The 23645-nt window shown below is 40.0% G+C and overlaps 1 protein-coding gene across 2 annotated transcripts; it reads right to left on the bottom strand.

The window, feature by feature from the left end:
- Positions 1-3447: 3447 nt before the first annotated feature.
- On the bottom strand, positions 3448-17762 carry zbtb34 (zinc finger and BTB domain containing 34). 2 transcript variants are annotated; one of them, XM_069138306.1, is made up of 2 exons: positions 17540-17762; positions 3448-10236 (listed from the first exon to the last, which is right to left on the bottom strand). In XM_069138306.1, the coding sequence occupies exons 1-2, from the start codon at positions 17564-17566 to the stop codon at positions 8683-8685; spliced, it is 1581 nt and encodes a 526-aa protein (XP_068994407.1). In that variant the 5' UTR covers positions 17567-17762; the 3' UTR covers positions 3448-8682. The 2 variants fall into 2 exon arrangements, with proteins under 2 accessions (XP_068994407.1, XP_068994408.1); XM_069138307.1 differs by having other exon boundaries at positions 17616-17762.
- Positions 17763-23645: the final 5883 nt, after the last annotated feature.

Here is a 23645-nt window from a genome sequence, read left to right as displayed (position 1 = left end):
AGTTGTCATAGCAGGGGGGAGAGGCACACGTGTTATTCATAACTTTGACAATGGCTTTGCTGTATTCAAGTGCCCCTGTGCAACAGTGAGCACCAAATACAGATTGCACAACAGGCATTTTGCAATGAAAGTGAACCAATATGCACACAGGCTGGTCCAATTTCCATCCAGGGAAGTCAAAATGTCTGACCTGACCTGAAAATGAAGTAATTAGTTCATTATTTTTGTAATTTAAAGCTGGGGTGTGTCGTTTTCTGGAAAAGGGAAAGAAACAAAAACAAACATTTGAAAATGCTATCCACCTCCCGCAGTTCTCCAGCCCGGCCTCTCTTTCCTTTCAGGACATGCCCCTATACGCACTCTTGACCTCCTTTGGTGCAGGTTGTTGCCATCAGGAACCAGAAGTTGAACTTGTGAAACATTACAGTCCAAAACACCACCAATACCAACCGGATGACCGTGTGCCCCCCACCATCACCACCAAACAAATGCACTCCTGACAGCCCGCTCCGGTGGTTGGCAGATTTGAAGTTGGAGTGCGCAGAGGTTGGTGTGGGGTCGCCTGTGGGGTGACACCTGGTCTTAACCCACCACAGATAACCTTAACCTTTAATAGGAATAGTAATGTAATGGTACATTTTGTCTCTAGAATTTTCCACCACTGAATCAGGCTTAAGTCTGAAGGGACATGCTCGCACATCTGGATTAGTAGAAGAGCAAATAGCATTGCCCTCCACCTGAGATGACCTGACATTGGCCTCAAGCCTGCGTCATGGGCTAGATTTTCCAAAGCCTGAAGGCAGAAGCAAGATGAGGTGCAGAAGTCTGTTATTGCTTCAGACCAGACAGTTTTCTTAAAGGTTATTAAGGGATTTATGCCCAATGACGCAAAAAACAAAACAAAAAAAAACAACAACTGCCAACTCCAATTTGAACTGTATGTTTTTCCTAATGTGAAAAGTGAAAATGGAGGAGCTAATTCCTTAACTGTAGAGTTAAAAGGGGTGTGAAAATGTGAACATCTTTGAGACAAAAACAGATGTGTGTGTGTGTGTGTGTGTGTGGACATAATATCATGGACCCATACTCAATACAAGGCAGACCTGGTATTTTCAGTCACATAATTCATCACATACAGCAACCGCCAAGTATTCACAAACTATTCAAACTGCAAGCAACGAGATGACAATGGCTTAAATTTCAAAAAAATGAGGTCAGACCAGTGAGTTACCAGCAATTAGTCGGTGTCATATTAGTAGGCTAGTGACAGAAGCAAGCAAACACGCAACTAATTTCACACATGCGTTTATTAAAATCAACATGGCGTCGATAATATGCAGCTTTTATAATAAAAAAAAAAAAAATCGTACCTGTTGGCTGGTTGCGTCCACTGGCTTCACTTTTGTATTGTTTTCCATTCTGTTCTGCAGAGCAACTCCACCTGCAGCCATTGAGAAGGTGTCTGTTTTACGTCGGGCCAACAGGCCAGAGGTTAATTTCCCTCAAGTGTCACGTGACGTATTTCCTGAGCGATTTCGCACTCTTGTGGGTGAGGTTGACGTTTTTCCAGCGGCTTCTATCCAAGATAAGAAATTCCACAAGGAAATAAGCAAAGTTTGTGACTGCGTTTTCATTTCAAATAGGTGGAAAACTCACCTGTTTTCTCTCCTTTCTCCAAAAACCCCTCTAACGTGGCAGTATCAGGAGTCTAAAAGGTCAATTAGGATCCATGTCATTATGGATGAGGTCAGACTCTGACTTTTGACTCTGAGCCAGACTATTTGAAGGAGTGTCTTCATTTACTTCAACATCAACCTTCACAAAAATACCATCGAAAATGGAAAAAGCTCTTTTTTAATACAATCTCCCTACAAGAGACGAAACCCCGTCGTTATACTAAAGCAATTCACGCATATGGCTACTTTTTTTGTTGTTGCATTTAATCAGCTAAGGGGTCACATTGGGAAACAACACGGCACAAAAACTGTCGCTCCAGCAGCACACATGTAAGTAAAACAGGAGTACCTGCCTGCTGTCGGAAACAAACGACCCTCTGTGACCTGTGAGATCATACAAGGTCTGCAGCTTCAGGACTATGTGGACATTGCTGTGTGATATAGACCGAGCCAAAGAAAAGTGCGTTGGAAATTGAAGAGCCACTGATCATATTCTAACTGCAAAACTGTTAGAACAATAATTACAATCATCCTGAAAGTTCATATTAACAAATGTATGAAACAGCCATCAGCTATATACCCTGATCCAGTGAAGTTTGTGTTACAAAGCAGCAATACATCATACTCATAGAATGCAATTAAAGACGCCTTGTGGAAACACAACTACCTCAGGTTTCCTGGCCTTGTGTTTTGTGGTTCATTTTATTCCCTTATTCCACTGAACAGAGCAATTTAGTCTGTTATTTTAGGATTCAGATGTCTTTGCAGTCCTATGACGCTGTCATTTAAACAATTCATCCAATTTATTATTACGGCTACGAGTGCTGCTTATTTTACAACACCCGTTCCCAATCATTAAACTATTTACTGAGATTATCTTACTGACCAGAGGGGGGAATTATATTAAACAGTGAAATTCTTCTTTAAAGTTAGTGTTAACAAGCAGTCTGAAAATATAATTGCAAGCTACCCAGTTTAGTGGTTTTCCAAAAATTTGGGCTTCTCCGTGGCCTCACTTTTAAAAAACGACATCCAGAACAGCGGTAACACTATGGGAGGGCGCTACACATGTGCTGTGCCACTTGATGAAAATATGTCTCTCTTTCGATGCATTTTTTAACACATTAGGGACAGGAAGAATAACACTGCTGAGAATGGAGGTGGAGAACTTGACCGGCGATCCAGCAGGACGGGCGATAAATTCATTTTATCACCAGCCATCTGAGACTAACGCAGTTTATTGTTTTATATGTTCCTACTTGGCCTCTGTGACTTTTGTAAATTGCCTATTTTTCACAAACACTGCTTAGAGCACAAAACCTCAAACAAAAGAATAATTTTAATCTCACAAAAAGTTAATTAACTTAAATGTCCTCACCAGTGGCCAATTATTTTCTGTTTGCATGGGTAACGTTTTAATTTTGAAATTAAACAGCCCTATGTTTTCAGTCACAAAGGCCTATTTATTCTGAGCTGTATTATGCTTCTCTTTTAGATTAAATTGCAAAATTTCAGGCCCTGAATATCAGTAACCCTTTCAGATGTGTTATTCTCTAGCTCCCTCTAGAGGGTCAAAGTTGCACATGCATCATTCATTCCTACAGATGGCACTCACGTCCAGAATTACTGCTGTATGGAGTAAATACCAGGCATGGCAACAACGCAAATTAAACCGTTGTTCCTCTCCCCTTTTACATCAAAAACCTTTCATTTGAGTCCTCATGCACACATAAATACGCAATAAATCAATCCGCTCGTGAGAAACAAAAAAGACAAATCAGAGCCAAATCAGCGTCTTTATTTTACAAACGCATTATTCTATTGACATTTTTTATATAATAAAAAAGCAATTTACAAGCTTAAGAACCAAAATGAAGCAGCACAGAATGATTATGAGTAAAATATATAATTTGAATAAATATATTTTATTTCATGCTATAAAATAAATTCATAAATGGCAATAGATACAACATCAGCTCTAGCTAGCTTCATTTACTTCATAGTTGTACAAAACAGTAGAGTTCTGAGGTTCACAGTTGGGTTGTGAGGTTGTGTGTAGAGTGGACAAAACAGGAGCCGGGACTTTTCTGCTATCATGGTTCAGTTTGTGGTCTCCAGTGCGCCTCGAGCTTCAGCTCTGTGGAAAATATGGACTCATCGAGACCTTGAGGCAGAATGTTTGGGAACCGCTGACTGAGGACTTGTTTCCCCACCTGAAGAGAAGTGCACGATTATACCATGGACATAGGATGCATGTCCAATGAGACCACTTTTAACACTATATACCCTGAGTTCTAAGTTTTTTTTTTTTTTTGCCTTGTCACCAAATACATACGAGCCAGAGACACGATAGTGCAGAGTTTAGGGAGTTAAAAAAGGAAAAGGAACAATAGTCTGAAAACTTCCCCTCTGATCCTAAACAGCTACAACTGCAGTCTCTGAGCCCGAGGAGCCAAATGAGATCACTGAACCTCAGCATGCCAACAGATAGCCCGCTCCCAAACAGTGGCTATACAGCCCAAAAATCCCTTTCACTATTTGACTCAGCTGGAGGTGCAACTCTGAACAGTGCCACTGAGTTTAATGACTGAACCACACGCTCAGTTCTTGTGTTGCAGGTTTTTGACCGCCACTGGATTCTGATGAGCATTTAGAACATCAGCAAGCAACACCGCTTTTTCACTTATATATATATTTATTTTTCAAAGAGTAAGTCAACCTGTCCAAAGTTTCAGAAAATATATAAAAAATAAATCAATATCAAATTGTCCTGGTCCAACTTCAATTCAACAGCTCCCTGACATTCAGTTTGTTTGATATATGACAGGTCAATATTTCAATAGGCTTGATGATCCCAATACACCACTTTCATTTTTAAAAAGGTTATTGCTTTTTTTTTTTTTCTTCAATAATACACAGTGGACAGAAACTGACAGGAAAGCTATGGAAGACTTACGATTTATTTCTAAGCCTGTATCAGTGTTCGTAAACTACCTGAAGTGAGTTTATTATAAAAGGAATAGGACGAGCTGCAATTTCAAAAAGTAGTCTGACAGCCTTCCCTGTAAACACTTCCTTTTGATTAGTTGTGGCCCAAAATGCATCTCCAGTTCCCCTCGGAGGGGCGGAGCTAAGAGTTGACAAATAGTCAATTCGAGTGTCAAGTTGAGTTGGTTCTGTAAGTGTGTACTATCACATAAGTAACTATAGTTCATGAAAAGCATTTAAACAATTTCCCCTCCATTCACCTATAATGTATACATGGACTTCTTAACGCATTTGATAATAACAAAACAAAAAAAACCTGACTAGTCTAAAAGCACCATTTAAGGGGAAAAAGGTCCCTACCAAAGTGATTGAGGCCATTATAGCTGAGTCCCTTACGGGTAACTACAGATATAAACTAGACTTCCCAGATGGAACGGCTATGTAAAAAAAAACAACAAAAAAAAAACTGTAAGTGCACAATCAATGACACGAATACAAGAAAACTGAAGTTAAAACATTATCTGTTGGCAATTTTATACAATTTTGTGGTTGAGCAACGAGCAATTCAGCTACAGTATTTGAGGCTAAGCTTTTTCTTTCTGCACAAATATTCAGTTCATCCTGTTAAAGACCCGGGCACCTATTTCCCTGCTAGATGCTCCAAGAGAACAGAAAGCAAGTCGACTTGTGTTTTTCATGCATCGACTTCCTTCACTGAAATGCCTAAACTACAGTACATTGCTTCGATTGTCCTCGGTCGTTAAGAGAGGAGGGATACAGTATAGTCTCTGAACATGGGGCAATGGCTTGCAGGGAACAAGTCTGCCTCACTTGATTGTAATCAGTTGCTACAAAGTCAGTTACATCGTTAAATCAATTACCCATCCCGTGACCGAAAAACAAAACAAAACAAAAAAATCCAATGATAAGGGAAAATTAGGGGCGGGGCTTGAGTTGAGAATACAACAAAATGGACAAAAATGACATGAATTCATTTCTTTTCATTCTTGGTACCACTTTAAATGATGTGGCCATATTTTATTCTAATCTCTCTATTTAATTCATTTCAAATGAAAGAGGCACAAGAATCTAAGTGCCAGAATCGGAAATATAAAGCTTGTGGCAAGGCACTAAGTTTAAGATGCCACTTCTTGTGAAATATTCCTATTTTGTTTACATTGGCTTTAAACAATTACGATACCTATTGCACAACTTTTATATTGTCAGCTTTCGTATGGCTTAATATATGACGTTACTTATGATTTCACTACTTAATATCTTCTTAGCAAATTGTTCAAATTTTACACAAGTGATTGTTATAAGATGGGAAACATACATTCCTTTCAAATACCAATGAACTACATTAAATGAAGAACTATTCTTCTTAATGAGCATTCAATTATGCAATACAGTCAAAGTTTACTGCTAAAAATCACCTTTCAGTCTTTGGTGTTGTCTCTTGGTACAAAGTCTTTTTTTGAACAGTTTGTACCTATTATCCGCAAAATGATACTGACGATGTCACAAGAAGGTTTTAATGTCCTCTCGTGTTTTTGTTTTAAATGAAGGGAAAGAATCATCATAGGCAGCTTCAAAATTACTCGGCGACTGATTTTGGTGAAGTCAGATCAGCTAGAAAACCTGCACTTCATCATCAGCAGCTGACGGAAATAAACTTGACTCGGTAAACATTCATCTAAAAAGCATTGTGTAGGCTGACAGACTGTGGGTGATGATAACCAAAAGTGTTTGTGGTAAATTCGTACACAAAAAAAAATAACAAAAAGCTAGCTATACTGATTTTTTTGCTTAATTCCCCAAATTTTGGTTTGCTATCTTAACTGTCAATGAGTAAAGACGATGACTGCACATTCAGAGGAATAAAAGGACTGCACTCTTGACGTTACACTAGAAATAAGCAACAAAACACAATATTCTCCCACCACATGCACACAAAGTAGAAAATTATATGAAAAGTGTAAAATAATCAGTTCATTCTCAATTCATTGACACAAATTCAGCATGGACCAGATGGGACAAAATAAAAGCATATAGCAGGGGCTCTCCAACAAAGACATTAAACAGCTGGATGGTAAATAAGGAAGCAGGATCGCACAAAAGGAACCACCCAGCTGAGCTCTGAATTTGCAAATTATGACAGGATAATCAATCAGGCCTTCTAAGTGCCTTTTTACTGTGAATATAGATTTTTAAATCACAATGGAAATAAATCCAAATCTCTATATTCTAACAACTCCCCCATCCCTGATCCCCATAGTTCATATAGTAAAGATATAATATAATTCTGCCATATGCATGACTTGTAGCTAATAGTATTCATGTGATTGCAGAGTTTCATGAAAGCTCACAACATTTTTAGTCAGAGGGAAAAAAAAAAAAAAAATCAATGCTGTGAAGCAAGTACTAGTCTGACACTGCTGCTGCAGCATCACAATTAAGACAGAAATTAGCACATTTTATCACTGGGACAGCGACCAGCCCACACACTAACTCTGCAAAGTGCATCAATACTTTGGATCATCAGCTACCTCTTAAAACATTTACCTCCTAACCTTAATCTAGCAATGCCAAATCCATGACAACGCCCAAAGTAGGATTGACAGATGAGGGAAACATGTTCCAAGTCTGCATTTGACCCCCAAACGATGCAGAAAATGAAGATCACAGATCAATTATTCCATCATAAAAGGTAGGACATAATGGGAAAACAAACACAAAAAAAAAAGAGAGGAAAGAACACCAATCGTTCTTTCAAAAAAAATGGAAGAAAAACCATGTCACAATGGCTGAGATTCCTTTGTTCTTTCTGTTTGCATATTGTTCAGACTATAGTGATTTATGTGAACAGATGCAGAGCTGTTCCCGCTGTGCAGAATTGACAATGAGTACTCATGTCTCTGTTCGACAGAGTATCGAATTGGAAGCCTACCTCAGGACAAAACAAGTACACATACAATAGTTCTGTATAACTTTGCCGTTAGAGTACTGAGAAATACAAATGACTTGGCTGTATGGACGTAATTCACCCATTACATGGATGGCAGCATCTAAAACCGTGCCTCGGCCGACAGAGTGAGATCTCCAGTAGTGATGAGAGATAAAATCCTGAAGTGTTTTGAAGAACAAATGTTACCAGACAGCAAAATCATATCTTGAAATATAACGGGGCCATTCTCTTACTCTATTCTCCACATTTGCCCCAATTAAGCACACAAGTAAGCTAGTAAATTTAATGCACTCCTAACATAGCACCTTCTTATTTAATCACTTTAACCTGGCTGACCATGAAACATTTGACAAGGACTTTGTCCCTAATCCATACAATCAGCAAGGAATATTTCCCCTAAGTATCAAGGCTTTGTGTTGAAAGAATATTCTTTACAGGGTTTGGCAATAAGATACTGTACATAAAACAGATTTCAAACGGTGAACACATCTGTGCCTGGTAGGTTCTTGGCTATGAGGTAGAACCTGGTGAGTTTCTTGTAAGTTAAAATACTGTCTGTTATGAGTATGTAGTTGCATCATGAGGTATTGAACGGATATGTCACACGAAGCTTTGCACTGGCAGAAAAATCATTCCTTGTGAGTAAGTGACCTCTTGTGGCCACATGTGCAAAAACAGGTCAGGTAAAAAGGTGATATGACAAGCATCTTACCAGAGCTTTCACATTATCAATTATTGCAACATGCCTATATAACTCTGTAAATATGTTTTAAAAAACATGGAAAGATAAAAAGAGAAATCAATCAGGGGGTCTTGATTATTGGGACCTCCTCAAAAATAGTAAGTTGTTACTCCCTTTGCTTGAAAGAATCAGATTTCTATAAAGCACCCATTTTCTCTCCGCATTTACCATCTAACTTTCACAAAACTGACAGAAACCCTTGACGCAAGAAATGTCAATAGTAGAGGGAGCTAATTGAAAAAGAAGAGAGTCCTTTAAATTGAGTTGAAATAAACATTTCTTAAAGCTTCCTTAACCTGAAGCAGGACCTAAAAATCACATCTCGATGCTTGAGCCTCCTCTGGACTGCATTTTGAACTCTCCTCCATATCATTGGCTGGTGCCTCTTCTGCATATTGTGCCTCGAAGGCCATCCCCTCAGACGTATCCTCTTGGTCCTTCTGACCTGAGCTTCCCTCCGTCCTCTCTGGAGAGTCCATATGATTGTTGCCCTCTGATGCTCCCATGTGCTTCTTCCTCAGGTGCTGGTTAAGGGTGCCCTGAAATGGGAAGCATTTGCCACAGATCTGACAGTGGAAGGGCTTGTTGTCCGTGTGGCCACGGATGTGGTACTCCAGCTGGTCTTTCCTTGTGTACTTCTTGCCACAGAATTTACAAACAAACGGGGTGATTCCCATGTGCAGGCGCATGTGGCGGTCCAGGCTCCCTTTCTGATTGAAGGTCTTTCCACAGTAGATGCAAATGAGTCTCTCATTGTAGGGGTACCACTGGCTCCGCAGGCTACGCTCTCGCACGTCGTTCTCCAACCCTGCGGGTCCCACAGCCGATTCGCCATTTTCTGAGCCGGGTTTAATATGACTCAGCACCCCGGCCGGGACGGCCAGCGGGCGCTTCGCCCTGGCTCGCCCACCTCTGAAGCCACTGAGCATGGAGCGGGAAGGACTGGAGTTGCTGAGGTTGACAAAGCACGGGGAGGACAGCCCTGAGTAAGAATAGGCAGCGGGCTGGATGACAGGACCATAAGAACCCACACTAACAGCCAACACCTGTTCTCCATCTACCAACTCTGTGTGGTAGCCATCGTCACCAGCTGAGGAGCTATCCGAGTAAGTGGGCCTGTCTGTCTTTTCTACCTTCACATGCACATCTGTTACTTGCCCATCTTTGCCTATCAGTTCCACTTGCTCTGTTTCTCCCTCCATTGGCGCCTCGTGTTCGGACACACTATCACTACTGCCGCGGTCCGACTGGCCTTCCTCTTGCTGCTGTCGCGCCCGGCCCAGGCCTTTTCCGCCCAGCGCTTCGTGCCCTGCCTGATTCTGCCGGGAGTAGTAAGGGGGGGAGATCTGGGTAGGGTTTATAAAGAGGTTGCTGTCATTGACCCCATTGCGGCTGGTCTGCAAGTTATCCTTCTCCGGGCTGCAGACATTACCTGGGATGCTGATCTTGGAATGGATGCTCTCCAGGATTTTGGTGCACTTGTCGATGATCGCCTGCATCTGCAGAAAGCTGGCAGCGGTGAGGAAACTAATGATATCCTTGAGCTGCAGGGACATGTGACCCGTGTAACAGAAAGCTAGAAGCTGCTCAAACACCTCAGGGCTTTTGATGACTGAAATGGAAAGACCACTCATGGTGCTGAGAGCTGAGTGGTCACGGAAGTAGGGTGAACTAGCTGCCAGCACGGCCTTGTGGGCTCGAAACGGCTGGCCCTGAATGTGAACAATGATGTCACACAGCTTCCCTTGCAGCCGCAACTCATTGAGTTGGGTCAGAACAGTGTTACTGAACTCTGGCACATCAAACTCGATGTAGCTGCCGTCGTCCATTTCTTGGATATGTTTCTCCAGTTTGTCGACAGCCTGATGGGAAGAGAAAAAAAGACAAATTATTAGCTTTTGGTTCATTCAATTTGACTGATTTGACAGACTGCAGCATTTTTACAGTTTAAACAAGTAACAGACAGTAAACAGCCAGATAAAACTAAAGCAGCCTAATTTAAGTCCTGATCGAGTCCTGATGCAGTTTAGATCCTCGATGAAGGTTATAATGCTCAGTGGATTTGAACTGACTTGAACTTTAGGATCATTTTGGAGGAAGTAGTTTGTGAGGCTGTTGAATTACATTTCATATGACAGAGTGTTTCTGCTATCCTCAGATATAAATGGATTAGAAAAACACACACAAAAAAAAAAGGTTCATAATGCAAAGCAAAAATATTTTGCTCAGCAGTTAGTCTAAATAATCTTTTATTAAAACAAATCTTAAACAACCAAATCTTAGGGATCCTTCCCATGGAAGGTAATTACTGCATGTGTACGTAGAAACTGTATATTGACTGCAATATCGCATGCTGGTGTTGGTTTCGGCCTCAATGTGCTACTGGTCAGTCATACACTCCCCCACAATATACGGTACATATTAAAAATGATTCCAGTGTTAAAAATGTGGATCAGAAAAGAGCAGCAGCAAAGCACTTCCACAGTTATTTGCCAATTGAATGATTGCCAATAGCGGCCTCATCAAAGCACTGAGATGATGGCACATACTGAACATAAAGTCTGATAATTACAATCTCTCAGTCACAGGAATCAGAAACAGAAGATGTCTTCTAAAACACAATTGGTAACCCCAAATCTATTTTGTTATAAATCTATAATCAGAAAAATAACCAATATGGTTTGCATATACGGTCAGATGAAAAAATAAGATATATCCCATGGAAATTGTGGATCCTCTTTGAAACAGTGAGTACGGTTAAAGGTCATATGGTCAGACATATGCTACATAAAATCACCATTTTGTCATTTTCATAATGTAAAAAAAAAAAAAAGGGAATGTATACTTTTAAATCCATAAAATTAGAATCAGGGCTTCCAGATTAGGTGTGAATGATTATAACCTCCTCAGGGAGTGACAGGTGGAACCTGTCCTATTTAAACTTCTGACATCTAGAGCGTGGTGTTCTCTTTGTTACTAAAGTGTGTTGTGTTATCGTGCCAAGATATGAATAGTTGTCCAAGAACTCCCCAAAAAAGGTGGCAGATACTTTTGAGTCTGCTGAGGGGCCTAAAAAGATCTCCAAATTACTTTAAATAAATTATTCTACTCAGAGAAAAATCATCTACAAGTGATGTCGATTTCAAACAATTGCCAATTTGTCCAGGACTGACCGACCCAGAAAATGTCGCCTCAGAGCAGACCGATGCAAAAAGAAGTCTGCAAGAATCCCAAAATTTAATGACAGGATCTGCAAGAAACTGTTGCACCTGTTGGTGCCAAAGTCTATGCAACTACAGTCTGAAAGTCTATGAGATGAGACGTGCATCAGAGAAAAGCCTTTACTCACCAAAAAAACATCACAGCAAAACTACAGTTTGCCGATGAACATACAGGCAAAAGCCAGACTTATTAGAAAATGCGTTCTGGACAGAAAATGTAGAAATAAAGATGTCTGGCCACAATAACAGTAGCGGCTACGCAGCATGGTGGTGGACATGTTCGGGTTTGGTGTTCCTTAACTGCCTCAGTGACTTGGCAGTGAAGTGAAAGAGTGCTTGGAGGTAATGGGAGGCCATCTGAAAAAAAAAATGTAAGCAAGAGACTGGTGGACATTTATGAAAATAGGCATCAAGGAAGCTATTTCTTCCAAAGTCCTTGTTTCTTTTGCCAGTGGTGTACTTACTCTTTTCACCGAAGAATATTACATCTATTGATGTTTTGTTCAAAAAAACGATTAAAAAAAAAGCAAATTTTCCACATGGTGTTGTTTAAGTACACCACCTTTATCTATAGGCAATGTTTCAAAGAGAGTCAAATGCTTGCTTGTCCAAATATGTTTATTTTTTTTTAAACTAAGCCGCTTCCGTGCCATGAGGGCAGCATATAAATGTATTTTCAGAATGTGGCCAAAATACATTTAAACAATTTAGCATGGAGTTGTTTTTCAGAAAAACATAGAAAACACTGATTGTTTTCTTGGGGTACACCACATAAGAAGAACCAAGTGCAAGTGTTAAAGACAGTAAGAGAACAAAATAGATGGTAATCTAGGTCAGTGATTCCCAAAGTGTCCACATAGTGCTACGGAAGAGTCTCGCTGAAAGGCCTAACAACTACACTGACAGGCCCAAAGTCCAAAAATAGTCATTTAGTATCATTTTTATTCCAGTTAAACCAGTTATTATACACATCACATTACAATGATGTCAAAATGTGTTGTTAATCATTTAAATATCTCTGAAAAAGGATTTGGCCGTCCGACATAGCATGAAGATAAAATTAGCCGAACAAAATTGCATTCGTGCTTTTCACTTGTCAATTTTATCAAGTGTAGTGAGTTGAGTTTCGAAATGACTACAAGGTCCAAAAACAAAAGTCTGGAGAATAAGGCAATGCCGGATCTGACAGGTCAGATGAACTTCTCAAAGTTAGAGAGAGAGGAAGAGCACTGCAATCTCAGCTGTTTCTTCATACCTCCCCCTGCAGATTAAATTATTTGTGTGTGTGCTCTGATCAGTAAATGTAGTCTTTACATTTTGAAGCTATGTTATGTTGTTATTTTGCCTTTATGAGGCTGTGTCATGGTTAAGTCAGTGAATTTTATTTTGATAAAAAAAAAAATGTTGGGCATCTACAGATACACATCTGCAATGTTTGGGAACCTCAAATCTAGGTAATCTAAAGATCTGAATAGGAACTTGAAATCTCAAGTCGCAAATTTTGTAATTTATTTCTCACATTTTTATGCATCATGTACTCACTGCTATTACTACTAAATAGCAAAGTAAAAAGAAAGCGGATGAATCAGGTTCAAGTGACTGAACACATGATACCAGTGTTCTAATACACCGACTGTGATGAAGCGTAACAGTCATGTGAGTAAAGCCATAAAGCTATACAGTATATAACACATTTGGCAGAGAAATAAGGAAATCTGGTTCTGCTCGGAGGGCGATCTCGTACCAACCGTTCCTGAGGACTCTTTTACAAAGCCTTTCTTTAAGACTGAAGAACTGACCGTAAGGGAGAACACTGCCTTTGTACTAGTCTGATTGAGGCAATGATGGTTGATACTCTCATTCCTGATGAGCGTATGCGCCAAATGCCTCTCCCTGATTTAAGATATTTCATGACATGCTGTCTATAACATTCGAGCTTTGACTGAAAACACATTTTGATCTTGACATTGATGATCACAGATGCCCTCTTGCAAGGCATTCCTGCACCAGAACTGGCATCCTACCCTGATACAATAATATACCGACCAGAACTGGCATCCTACCCTGATACAATAATATACCGACTTGAACTGGTGGACAAAATATTAACATACCAAAGTCCTGCCTTTTCCTGCAGAACGCGTTGAACCACATTTTTTTGGAACACTGCAACCTCAAAATCAAATGCTGCTGAACATAAGGTGTAATTTTGCGTTCACAAAAGAAACTACTTTCATCTCGCAAAACCTTAATTTGTGTCAGTTCTCCAGCTTAACCCTCCTCTCCCCCCACTCCATCTGCCCTTTTCCCATCACTCCCTCCTCCTCCACCCCCTCGCTGGCAATTCAGCATGACCTGCGCATTGAGTCGCTGTCAGCACTTTGTGAACGTAAACACTTTCTCCACTTGCCAAAGCTTGCCAGGACACCTGTCCAACAAACCACATGTTCTCATCGTGTCTTTGGAGACAGAAAGTTGGAGCAAAACATAGAATTATAAGGAGGCGTGTAGTCTTCACTCCCCCCGATGACGAGCCTTCAAATACAACATGTCCACACACTAAAACATACCAGTAATGGCTGCCAACAGCATGCATACTCGATGGAGCCAAGTGGAAGGGCAGCCAAAGAATGCATGCTCAGTAGTTGAGATGCACATGCTGAGTGAGGGTCACATGCTTGGCTCACATGGGAAAGCTGAAAATGTTTAAACTCAGCTTAAAAATTCCATCTGTGGGTCAAGTTCCTTGTCAGGTAATAAACCTATCTGGTAGGTAGCTAAAAAGGATGCTGAGTGGTGCATTGTGGTAATTCGGCTGACCAAAAGATAAGCATAAACTCTCGTGGAAAGACTCCACCTAATGCTTGGTTACTAAAACTTTGGCATTTCACTGGAAAAAAAAAAAAAAAAATCAAAGTCAGCAGGCAAGCACTGTATGCTTTCTTCAACATCAGCAGCATTCATCTACTTTGAAAAACAGCTTGTGGGGCAGTCCGGACGCAGGACAGAACTGCTTAACAAGCAAAGGTTTGGAGAGCAATTTAAAAAGAGATTCTAAAAAACTATATAAAAATAGACACGATTCGAGTACACCGAAGAGAGGGTATGATGCGAAAGACTTTGCTGGAGAGAAAATAACCTGTATTCTGAAAAATGTTAAGGCTTAGTGGGAGATCAGTATGCAGAGCTAAATATTGCATGCTTAGCCTTTGGGTGTGTTCTCTTATTTGATTTGTTTTGGAGTACATAACTGGAAGACAAGAAAATGCTCATCTTTCATTTCAGCCAACTCGCGTGCTGATCGGATGAACACAAGTGGAGGTCTTAATGGACTTGAGCCTATCCTCATTATCTGTATCCTTTTTCAACATATCATCTATAACTGCACTCGCCAAAAAACAACATACAAACACACATGGGCCTCCATATATCTAGGAAACTTGCACTAAACAGAAATAATTGACCAACAGAATTATACGGTACTTCACAGTAACGTGTGTTTACCGAGTGTTGTTGGTGACATTGCTCCGCTCACGGCCAAGACTCCATTAAAACAATGAGATAGGCGTGTTTTGGATTATTTTTTTTTGTAGACAAAAAAATACAAGGCGTCCACAAGGAGAAGTAAATATTACCGTTCCATTTTCACCATCTGCATTCACGTCTCGCAGCAGCGGATGAATTCAGACGAGAGTTAAAAGGGAACCTAGAAGATCTACAACAGCAATACTGTAACTCTGCCCCACATCTGAACCTCCTGTCCTGCATCAGTTGACTTACGTTCTGTCTACCGTTAACCTTCACACATTGTCCACATGTTGTTTGCAGCATGAACAGTGCTTTTAAAGACCAGCACTAATTAGCTGAGAGCATACGCTGTCTTTTCACCCAGAGCCACTCTGCAGCGATTACGCTGTCACAAGTACAGTTGGCCATGATGCGTCTGTCGCAATGTCCTTAAAACAGGTTTTATTGTCAACAAATGATCGGCTTTTGCTTAAAGGTGGAAGAGAATCCAAGCAACGCAGCCACCATTTGCTGCAGAAGTGCAGTTTTGCTGTGTTCTTCTTGGCTTACGTTGCATTTCCCAAAAGTATGTAAATATGTTACAGAAATACTTGAGAACATTTGAACTAATATAATGGGTTCAACTTATTACCCTACGATTTAGAAAACATTTACAAACAAAGAAGCATCTTTACCAAGGATCAAGTGACAAATAACAAGATTACCAAAAATGCAAGCAGGGAAATGCTCTTTGGAAATTGATATGGCATTATATATATATATATATATATATATATATATATATAAGTGTAAAATTACTACAAACAACTCACTTGTACCCCAACAATTTTCTAAATGACCATGTTCCCACTATTTTTTGCTTTGTTTTAAACACAATTTACCAACCTGGCACCAAACATGATATGTCCTATACTGCACAATCATTCATTTCAGCTGGTATTTCAAACCAAAACAGTTTTTACTGCTTATCCCAAACAGAAATGGGACCATAAAAAAAAGAAAGAAAAGAAAAGAGAACGGCTGGGGTGGGAGCAGAGCCATAAGGCCAACACGTGCGAAAGTCGTAACTGGTCGGGCTCCACTCTGTTCTGACATGCCTCTTACAGTTAAAATATTCGGTCTGGTTTCAGACGCGGTCGTCCGGGATTAAAGCTCGTCGTTGGTTCAAACCGTATCCACAAGGAAGACTTCAGAGCCGACGCGGACGTCAGAAAAAAAAAGAAAAATAGTCGTAAAGAGAGCGCTGGGTGACCCAGGTGAACTCAGGTGTTACTGACTACGTGCCTGCACTTTGTCCTTTCCTGCAAATTCTAGTTTACAGGTAGACCCGGTTATGAAGAACCCTGACAGTGACTTTCCCATTTTTAACACCTTGCCCTACAAAAAAAAAAAAAAAAAAAAAAAAGCGTTATAGGTGCAGGTTATTTTCTGACACATGCAAATCCACCGGGGCCTGATGCCACCTCGTACACGAACAGGGAGGATTCATAAAACTAATAATAATAATAATAATAATAATAATAATAATAAGGCACAGTTATTACTTGTTCATTAAGAGGCGTCTTCGTTTGTCCACGTTAGCTTCATCGTGCACGGTGGGGGGGGGGGAGGAGGAGGAGGAGGAGGGTGTATCACCGTACATGCATATAAAAAAATGTGCGGTGTCTCCAAACTTTAACGCACAAACCCTCCGGTTTACTGATGGGGGGGGGGGGGGGGGGAGGTGGGGGAGGTAGGGGAGGTAAGGGGGGGGAGGAGGAGGAGGAGGGGGGGGGGGGGGTTACCTTTGCGGGGGCAAGCTAGCGCTAACGTTAGCTTGCCCATCACACGAGCCAGCCAGCTGCTTTCTTTTTTTTATTTTCTTTATTATTATTATTATTATTATTATTATTTTTCTCCCTGCGTCGCCTCCATTAATCTCAACACTTCTGCGGTTAAACACGTAGTTCAGATGAACGTTTAGTGAAACTCACAGGGCCGAAACACCCCAAACTTCAACACACACACACACACTACAACTAGCCGCGTTAGCTTAGCACGAAGAATCGGAGCTTTATTTCATGAACAAAAAAAATATAAAAAAAAAAAAAGAAAAAAAAGCGTAACTTTCACGGAGACTTCACTCTCGCGTCGTGTTTTTTTTTTTTAATCTGGTTTTATATACATATATATAAAAAGAAAGCTTGACGAGCTCGTAGGATTTTTAACAACTAAAGTTACGACGTCGGCTGTCACACGAAACAGCTGCTAACCGCTAGGTAGCTCGTGCTAGCCGTTAGCTTAGCAACCGTTCCAAAAAAAATCCATTCAGAAAAGCTAAACTAAAGCTATTGCTAAGTTACGCGGAGCTAACGCTGGCGAGCTACCGCTCGTTTTCTAATGATTATTTCCCCCCTTCTCCTCTCCATTAACTCACACTGTTCGAGCGCGGACGCGCCGACATCACAAACCCACGACGGTCATCGAGTCCGTGAAGTCCGGCTGTAACTCACCGTCTTGCAGATTTAGCACGAAACGTTGTCCATTCCCCTCAGTAGTCCGCTAACACTCCGGCCAGGCCTCCCCCCCCTCTCCGCTCCAGATGTGTCAGACAGTTGCTGCTGCAAATTTTTTTTTTTTTTTTTTTTTTTTTTTTTTTTTTTTTTGTGCATCAACAGGAAGTGTTCTTTAGGCTCTTTGCATTCATTCTATCAGTGTGGTTTTTTTTTTTTTTTTTGCAGCAGCAGCAGCCCCTCCCTTTGCTCATTGCCAGTATCGTACAACTGAGGCATCGTGTTCTTAATATCCGACGTGATGCAGGACACATGCACGATTAAAATAAAATAAATAAATTGAAAGTAATTTACAGTCGGTGCCTCAATTGTTTTGAACAGACAGCGTGCCTGTAGCCAATTCTCTTATGAGAACACACCCACGCGGTGCAAGTATGGGTCGTTTTTTTTTTATTTTTTTTTTTTTATCTGCCTTCACTTTACACCAGTGAAAGTCAGCACTGCATGCCGTTTATTTGTGATTATTTCGTTTAAATCTGAGATTATACGGGTCCTTTCCAGGTGTGTTGAACCCCATCCTCCCCCTCCCCCTCCCGTCACACACGCACCACACACACACACACACGTATACAAATATTCTGGATAAATTTATTCACTATTCTATCGTGCCAATTTGAACAGATCTGGGATATCATCAATAAAACTTGCAGTATTGATTGCACCATTTAAAATACATTACAACGGACCAGAGAAGCTTTGATTAACTAATCGTATTTCACTTTACTATAATTTCAGTGACTTGCTGTGTTAAATTAAATTCATTTATTGAGATCTACTCTTTCGTTTTAGGGGGGGGGGCATACAACGTGATTACTACATAACAACAAGGGAGTTACAAAATAAGATAAAAAAAAAAATAAAATAAAAAAAATACAGTGCGGAGAGACAACAGACCAAAAAAAAAAAAAAAAAAAAAAAAAAAAAATCATAACAACAACAGTCCATCTTAAAGTAAGAGGACAGGGAATGCTTAAACAACGTTTTTAGATAAGATTTGCATAATCTGTTGTTATGATAGCTATTGTTATGAGCTCAAAAGGAATTGATTAACTTCTTTATAGATACCACAAAGGGGCGCCAGAGACTAAACTGATGAAACATCAACTTTTTTCCCAATCCTCCCTTTTTATTGTAACACACAACTCAGAAAAGGTTGAGGTGGATCAGCACTAGAAAATGTTGTTTTTATTTGAATCAACATGATATTGAAAAATGAATTAGATTGTAAATGATTAAAGTAATCCTAAAATGTGAAATTATTAATTATATATAATTTATATATATATAAAGAAATTGTTCACCACAATGGATACTTTTGTGTGGGTTTTGGTATAGTGTTAATTATGTACTCAATACTAACTCTGCATGTTAACTCTGTGCAGCATGACTGTTGACTGAGCATTGGTAAATAATTAAAATGTTGGAAGTACTGCAGCCTTTAATGAGAAAGATTAGTATTTTCTGTAGGCAGTGCAAATCACAGTTCTTCCCGAAAATTAGATAAAACAACAAATAATAACACAATGTGAATTGCTGTCAGAGTAACATTATTGTAGCATCTTAAGAAAACATGACTTATATTTAGTTTTATAATATTTGGCCACCTCCCAAGTATAGACAAAAGAGGTTTGTTTACTGTAGTAATCTCTTTTATGTATCCTGTAGAGCTCTGGTGCTCAAGATTATATTCAAAGCACATATACTGTACGTATAATCATTTGCAAGGATATTATACATAAAAGCTGGACTTACAATATTGTACAGTATATATTCAAAAATATAATCATCTGTAAATAACGGATTGTTTTGGATTGTATCTTGTAAAACCACCAGAGGTTAAAATTCATGCCTATTTCAACAAAATGTTACTTTCACTCTTAGGTTATAATAGCTGCTTGCAAACACTCTATATTATGCTGTGTGGGATTTTTGAGTGATAATATTAAGGAATCCCTTTTTATGTTGGTTGAACAGACAAGTAAACCATCTTCTGTCATGTCTTCGGAGGACTTTATCTGGACTGCTTGTAGTGAAAAGGGATGAATGTACGCTGTGTGTGTTTCTTTCTCGCTTTTTTTTTTTTATCAAGTGTGAGTGACAGGTTGGCAGCTCAGGTGAATATCTGACCTAATCTGTGCGCAGGTGGGTGATCAACGTAGAGAAAGGAATCGCTTTGTCATTGCACGTGCTTCTTGTTAAACAAGTCACTCCTCTATTCTCGACCGTGATTTGCTTTTTTTTTCTTCTTCTTCCAGGAGGTTGATGCACAACTGAAGGTGCAGCCAAGGTATGGTGATTAGAGATGGTTTTGTTGATCCGCAGGAATGATCATGGTATTGATAACATTTCAAACAAACTCATAATCAAAGGGTTTCCTGTTGAAGTTGTAATCTTTTCTGAAATGGGGCTTTGTTAGCCCAGTGTCATTTGGTTGACCAGGAATTATTTGGCGGTAAGCTAATGGGGCTAGTTTTGAGTGGTGCAGCGCCAGGGATCGTATAGGGGCTCCAGGTGGTGTGGCCTGGGGCTCTGATGTGCTGCTCCTTTTTAATCCCAGATGACATTGCAAAATCCCCAAACCCCCTTGCCCCTGTATAAGACTGTATAGGAGCAGGGACCAGATGATTTGTTTAAAGAGCACATATCATGTATCAAACTGGGGAAATAAGGAGCTCCACTGTTTTATGTTAAGCCTGAGACCATAGGTTATGTTTAATATGAAAGATAGGAATTTATATTATTTGTCTGAAAAGGAAATTTGTAGGATTCTAGTAATATACTTATAAATACCAATTGTTATTAGTATTAATAATTCTGGTCTATCAGTTAATAATTTTGTTCCATCAGTTGTAATTATTAAAAAAAAAAAAAGAACCTGCTTTTTCTGCAGAATATGTTTGCAGTTGCAATATTTAAGGCTACTCTGAAGTCAAAAAAACATCCCTCCAATCACAGTTTGTCAATGTTGAATAAGTAGCCCAATTTTTTAAGCTTAACATGAATAACACATTGTTTTCTATGTGTGCCAAGAGTCCCAGAATACCTTGGCCGTCAGTGCCTGGGAGAACAATGGCCTCCCAGTGCTCCTGTCCAGAAATAGTCTATAGCTCACTGATGGAGAACATATTTCCCAATAGCAGGTGTCTGAGTCAGTCAGTGCTTGATCTTCACCATGACTGTAAATGAAAGGACCAGCTCGTCCAGGTGCGGGAGCTCCTCTCTGGCCCTCTCAGGTTTCTCCTTGATGGAGGAGCTTTTTGTGGAAGAATGAACAAGAGAAATATTAACATTAAAGAAAGTGTATTACTATTAAAAAGCATGTATATCATCCACTTTAGAATATGTAAGGTTCTACATAAAGAAATTGACATCAATAGTTACACTGTATATAGATGATTGACAGGCTTCTCTTTAAATATGCGTTTGTGTTTTACAACACATAAGGTATGTAACAATTTTACTTATTCAATCTATGCGCTGCATTGGAAAAACAGTAGAGACAACATGAATGAAACTCTTCTTGTACTTTTAGAAGTTCACATTAAGGCAAACAGAATAGGCTCATGAAGAATTTACATACCACGATGATAGTCAGTTTGACATTATTTCATTTTAAAAATCAGCTGGACTCCAACCAAAGCCATTCAAGACTAAACCTCCAATGCTAACAGAGTTTTATCAGTAACTACAATAATTACTTGCATTGCAAGGATAATGAGCTCTCAGATGTATCATATATTTGCCTGAGAAATTAAGCCAATTTGTGGAAATGGTGGCCCGGGGTTGAGGGAATACAGAGTGGCTTGTAAAGATGAGTGATATCTGGCACAGCATGAAGAGAATGAGAGGTGTGCTGCCCGGTGCTTAGCTCAAATGAAAGCTCTGATTAGTGGAGCAAAGATCAAAATGACAGAGCGGTGGAGGCTTCAGCTGGGTCTTTGTTATTGATAAGTCTGTCATCTCTGCTGATATTGGAGCAGTAATGGCAGCTGATGATTAGGCCACTCCTGAGCTATTAACTACATTTCTTATCCTTTTACTGGGGCCCAAGAGAGCCTGTTTGAGAGACAAAGGCGTCCTTTATGAAGCTGGCTTCTTAAACGGCATCCACCTGACCTAAAAGGCACAACTGTTATGTCTTTCTGCCTGGCCAAAGAAGTCAGGGACCAGATACATGTCAGAGGTCGCAGTGTGCTGCTGTTTGAAATGAAGGGGTTCTGAGTGAGTAAGCTGCTGAAAGAGGGCCGCGGCAAAATTACAGAAAATTGGCTGTTTTGTCAACATTTCATCAGAAGATTTACAGAAAGCTGACCCCGACCCTTTCTCTCCCCTTCTTTCACAAGGCTAAGAAGATTGAATGGATCGGAATTGACTGACAAACAAATCTCTCCTTTATTTCTTTCTCGCTTTCTCTTTCCCTCCAGAAGGGATATTCAATATGATCTCTTTTTAATGATCCTAAGTGGCTGAAATTACATATCCTCGACACATATTGTTCAGGTTGTTTTAGTCTGATTCCAAGGCACACTAAGGGCATAAAAAGTAATTATCAAAATGTTTCAATTCTCCAGTGAAAAGAATAATATGCCATTCATTTCGTATTATTATACCATGGTGGCCGTAGATCCAGTACATTCATTTTAATATTTCTGTTTGTATAATGGTACACTGTGATAGTGTCAGATGATTATCATGTGTGACCCGGGAATGATTAGAAGGATAATTGATCTAATATTATGTAATATATATGGCTTGATAGTGTGCACTGGGTCAATGATTCCCAACCAGGGAACTTGGACTTCAGAGGATGGACAGTGTGTGAAGAAGCTCAACCAATTTGGAAAAAAAGACCAACAACAAAAAATAAATCCGTATCGAGTTGGCTGCATTATGTGAAACACAATAGCTTGAAGTAGTTAAATAGTTTAAAAAGTTAGCTACAAGTGGTTTAAATGGTTAGCTAAAAGTAACAGATGAATGGATGAAGCAATAAGTTTCTGCTACACCAAGTACAAATGCAGGCTATTTGCATGAACACTGCTGTAAAGTGAAGATTTTATGTAATAGTTAAACCAATTAGTCTCAGATAAATTCAAGTGAATATGTTTGGAACATGACAGGTGCCGTGGATGTTGTCGTCCTTGAGTCATGTGACAGGCCTTGTGTATGTCTGACAAAAACAGTTAGAGACCACTTGCACTACAATGCACACAGTGTTGTTTTGGGTGCAGCATTTCCATCTTCAGCCTCTTGCTTTGTCTCTGACCTCAGCTCAGTCTGCTCTCTGTCTTTGGTATTCCCCTACAAAGGCCAACAGGAATCCTAGGCTTGTTGATTTAGCCCCCAGTGGCCGGAGGCAAAGCATCTTTCATTAACGTCTAAAACCTCAGGAATGAGATACTGGCCTCATGATAAGATCTGGTAATGCAGTAACATGGAATTATGGAAGAAGAAAATTGCCATTTTGTATATAAGCACCTGTGATCTCCCATGAAAGCCCCCTGTTCCCCCGGCTTGGGTCAGTCCCAGGAGAGGAGAGGGTCCTGGAACCCAATCTATCCTGCAGAGGAGCGACTTTTAGGCTGGAGGCCTGGAGCAATGGAAGGTGCTGCTGTCTGCGGAGGGCCAACTCAGAGTAGCAGACAGTGAGTGTCTGTTGGAGAATATCATCTCCTACCCACCCACCCCTCCTAGTCATGGTTTTGTTTGTGGTCAGCAAATGCTATAAGGTCAATACAAAGCATTTATGAGGCACTGCGGACGTGTTGTCACTCTGCTTACCCGTGAGTGTGGACACATGAGATAGCTGCTCTGAGAATATGGGAGTACTTGTTTTCTACATTGCTCTTTGAAAAGTATGTCAACCTGGCCACTTTTAGGGACATGTTTCTTCATCTTAGCTTCTGTCAAGAGAATGTGTCAAGAACAATAGAGTTATGTGGCACTCTGACATTTCGAAGAAGTTAGATA

This window comes from Embiotoca jacksoni, unplaced genomic scaffold (genome assembly GCF_022577435.1).
Source record: "Embiotoca jacksoni isolate LCO1_2020_lvr unplaced genomic scaffold, fEmbJac1.0.p SCAF_8, whole genome shotgun sequence".
NCBI lineage: Eukaryota > Metazoa > Chordata > Actinopteri > Embiotocidae > Embiotoca > Embiotoca jacksoni.
This window is presented reverse-complemented; position numbering and strand designations above follow the sequence as displayed.

Excerpts from the sequence above, each read along its gene's own strand:
- zbtb34 (XM_069138306.1), bottom strand. The coding sequence starts at position 17,566 with ATGTCGGCGCGTCCGCGCTCGAACAGT. Across the intron at positions 10,237-17,539 it reads CGCGTCCGCGCTCGAACAGT|GCTGTCGACAAACTGGAGAA; the intron begins GTGAGTTAATGG and ends TCTTCCCATCAG.